Here is a 3,495-nt window from a genome sequence, read left to right on the forward strand (position 1 = left end):
CTTTGAAAATATTACGGAGGTTTGGCTTTATTCAATTTATATAAGTAAATTTGTATATAAAGAAAAAACTAAACAAATAAAACTAACATACATATGTATGAATGTAAATTGGATTGATTTTTTGAATTGAACTTCAGTCTTCCGATTATTTTGGGCAACAATGGTTTATCAATTAATGTATTTGGTTGTTGAAATTTATAGCAAGCTTTTTTTTAATGATATATTATAATTTAATTGTTATTTTCACTTATTTTGTTACATTATCTAATAAAAATGGTAAAAAATACAGTTGAAATTAGCATGACAAATGAATATATGGTTGTATTTCTTACCCACATCTTAAATAAAAATTAATATTGTAAAATTTGTACATACATATGTATGTATGTACGTGATTATCATTCCTATAAGTTATAAAAATATATCAGAGCCATCTGTATAAAATATAAATAAAGTGTATGTAAATTCAGTCACGAATTTTACCATGTATGGTTTATGGTTGTATCTACTACAATATTTATGAATTAAAATATTCATTGTTTAAAATTGAAAGGGTGTGTAGCATTTTAATTTTTGTACAATTTGGCCGTTTTTTTTAACTCAAATCATTGACAAGAAAATAATACCAAATCTATCAAAAATATGCACCAGACGGTCATCATTGTAAAAAATGATTTAGTTTATTTATTTAAGAATACTTGGGAAAGACGGCAAAGCCGATGAACCCGAGTGGTTTGATAATCAAATAGTAGTACAGAAATACAAATATAAAATAAGATATTAAAAAATAAAACAAAAAATAAAATCAAAACAAAGAAAACCGAAAAGAAAGTATTAACAAATCAAAATTGACGAAAATAAAATAAATAAGAGAAAATACAAAAGATAAATTTAACCTAAAAGGTAACTTATAAACTTAAAGATAATTTTAACTCATGTAGAAAGAAATTTCTGAAAAGTATTTCCAACATCAAAATTAGTTTCTAATACACATATATGCAATTAAATTTATTTCAAATTCAATATATTAATATATTCGGCAAGTTGTAGTAAATAATTTCAACAACTTGTCTAACATTTCAATAGCATAATATAGCATAAGAAAAAGTGTTTACAGGCTTCAGTTTGCTTTCATTTACATATAAACAAGTTAAGCATATTGTGAAATAAATAAATCTATGAAACACGTTAAAATAAATTTTATTGAATAAAAAACATACACATTTAAAAATATAAAAAATTAATAGAATTCATCACGAATACAATTCGAATTTATATATTATAATTCGTCCAAAGAAATCTGTACTAGAATTGAATTTTACAGTGACTTGTTTGGTGTTGCATGGTGCTTTTAATTGGAATTTTTGCACCGAGTTATTATCTTCGGGATAAAATGGTTCTATCGCTTTGCTTCCATCATCTCTCACTAGTATTATTTCACAGTCATGTCCTACAAATCCTCCCTGAAAAAGTGGCCAAAATTAACAATGTATAGACAAAGCTGATGCTGAAATTGTATTGTCAATTACCTGAAATTGTATATTATATGCAGAAATAGTTCTGGGTGATTTCCATTGCAATGCGACCCATTGTGGTGATTCATTCTCCGAACACCAACACGTATCTTCTTTGCCATCAAACATTAATATCTTTCCATATTGTGTCGCATCTCGATTCAAAACTGAACTGACTCTGATTGTTGGAATAACAAATAAATACTTGAGTAAAATTCAAATTGAGGTTAGATTTTTAAATTATTAAATTAATAACTTTTAATTTAAGTTTAAAGTTAACAATGATATTGGAATGTACCTGCATTGAAAATCTTGACTTTCTAATATATTTTCCATAGCTATATATCAAATCGTAGAGAACTGTCAAAACAAACAAATGTCACTCGTAAAACCGCATTTATGTTTCAAACGTAACGTCAAAATTTTCGACCATACCTATATTTGATGTAATATTTTTTTATAAATGGATTTTAGTGCTTTATATGAATAAAAATGATCCCAAATTAACATAAATTTTCAGAATTTATTACTATAAATTGAAACGCCAAGTCTAGGGTGACCATTTTTTTCAAATTCAAAACCAGAACATTTTTTCCAAAAAAATATCTCTAAAAACTTCACACACGCGTCACAAATTTGCAAGCGCACTTCATCAACGACAACATTCTTAAACTCAATTTTAAATCATTTATCGCCTGAGTAATTACGTTTAAATAAAATAAATGTATCGAGATAAAAAAAATCAATCCTTATATATGTGTGGTGATATAAAATACTGGCTAAATAATCTTATAATGGCATGGGAAGAAATGTATAAAAAATATATGTATATATATTTTTTACTCTGAAAAATCACAATCAATAGGAAAAGCTGATTCAATAGGACTGTTGATTCCAATACTCACTTTTAGCACAGCAATACTAAATTTTGAATTCACAGACTGCAAAATCCAAAAATTTTGTGTTTTAAGCGCTCATATCTCATAAACGAAAGTAAACCAACAAAAATCACTGTCATATTCGAATTTAGTGGCCCAAACTTAGTAAATATTGATTAGTCTCCGCTCCAGTAACTTGAAAACGTGATATTTTTACTCGGTGTTATTAAAAATGAACATTAAAAAATCACGGACACAAATTTATGAAAAAATTCATTCATTTTCATGAATGCTCTTATGAAATTCTACACAAGACCGTTCCAATTATACTTAGTGATTAACAAACATTTTAAAGATCCGATATTTAAAAAATCTTTGGATTCATTCCTGGTACGGAAACAATATTCGATTAATTTGCGAATATTTTTATACGAAACATCATTTTTACTGAAGGCTTATATTATGTATATTTAAATCTATCCATCATACTATTGGTTATTAAAGTGTACTAGTTTTATTTCATGACTTACCAGGACAGATACCTAAAAAACCAATACACTAGTAAAATCAGTATGAATGGTTACCCTAACCACCAAACCACATGTGTAATGAAATATTAATTTGATTTCACAATGTTTTACAACACTCATTCCACAAATTAGAAGTGCACCCAGAATTTAATTTTTACGATTTTTCTTTGAAAAATAAAATCCAGCTATCGTTTCTTATTATTACAAAGCTTCTGATTGAATTCGATCATTATATTAAATAATTATTTAGTGTGTTTATTATTTCTTTGGTTTTTCGGGGATGGGGGGAAACAAGGGTCTCTGGGTGTGCCACTGTCCACAATGTTATCTAAAATTCATTATTTGAACCATTACTATACGACTCTAGCAATATGTAGTTTAATTTCGATATATAGATATATTATTTTAATCTTAATTTTCCTTCAAATAACCAGCTATTTATTGAATAATGTTAAAGTTGGGGTAAAAAAATATTTCATCAACATTTAAATAATCTATTTATTTTTCAATATAATATTAATTTTTTTATTTTTACAATAGAAAAGTGATTGTTCTCATCTTTTTATTTTTTTT

The 3,495-nt window shown here is 26.2% G+C and overlaps 1 protein-coding gene across 1 annotated transcript; it reads right to left on the reverse strand.

The window, feature by feature from the left end:
* Nucleotides 1-644: 644 nt before the first annotated feature.
* LOC143914574 (nuclear receptor 2C2-associated protein) lies at nt 645-1,925 on the reverse strand. Its single transcript, XM_077434839.1, has 3 exons — nt 1,813-1,925; nt 1,530-1,692; nt 645-1,463 (listed from the first exon to the last, which is right to left on the reverse strand). Exons 1-3 carry the CDS (start codon nt 1,848-1,850, stop codon nt 1,254-1,256), a joined length of 411 nt encoding a protein of 136 aa, XP_077290965.1. The 5' UTR covers nt 1,851-1,925; the 3' UTR covers nt 645-1,253.
* Nucleotides 1,926-3,495: the final 1,570 nt, after the last annotated feature.

Source organism: Arctopsyche grandis, chromosome 7 (assembly GCF_051622035.1).
Source record: "Arctopsyche grandis isolate Sample6627 chromosome 7, ASM5162203v2, whole genome shotgun sequence".
NCBI lineage: Eukaryota > Metazoa > Arthropoda > Insecta > Trichoptera > Hydropsychidae > Arctopsyche > Arctopsyche grandis.

Excerpts from the sequence above, each read along its gene's own strand:
- LOC143914574 (XM_077434839.1), bottom strand. The coding sequence starts at position 1,850 with ATGGAAAATATATTAGAAAGTCAAGATTTTCAATGCAG. Across the intron at positions 1,693-1,812 it reads AGTCAAGATTTTCAATGCAG|AGTCAGTTCAGTTTTGAATC; the intron begins GTACATTCCAAT and ends TCCAACAATCAG. Across the intron at positions 1,464-1,529 it reads CATATAATATACAATTTCAG|GGAGGATTTGTAGGACATGA; the intron begins GTAATTGACAAT and ends CCACTTTTTCAG.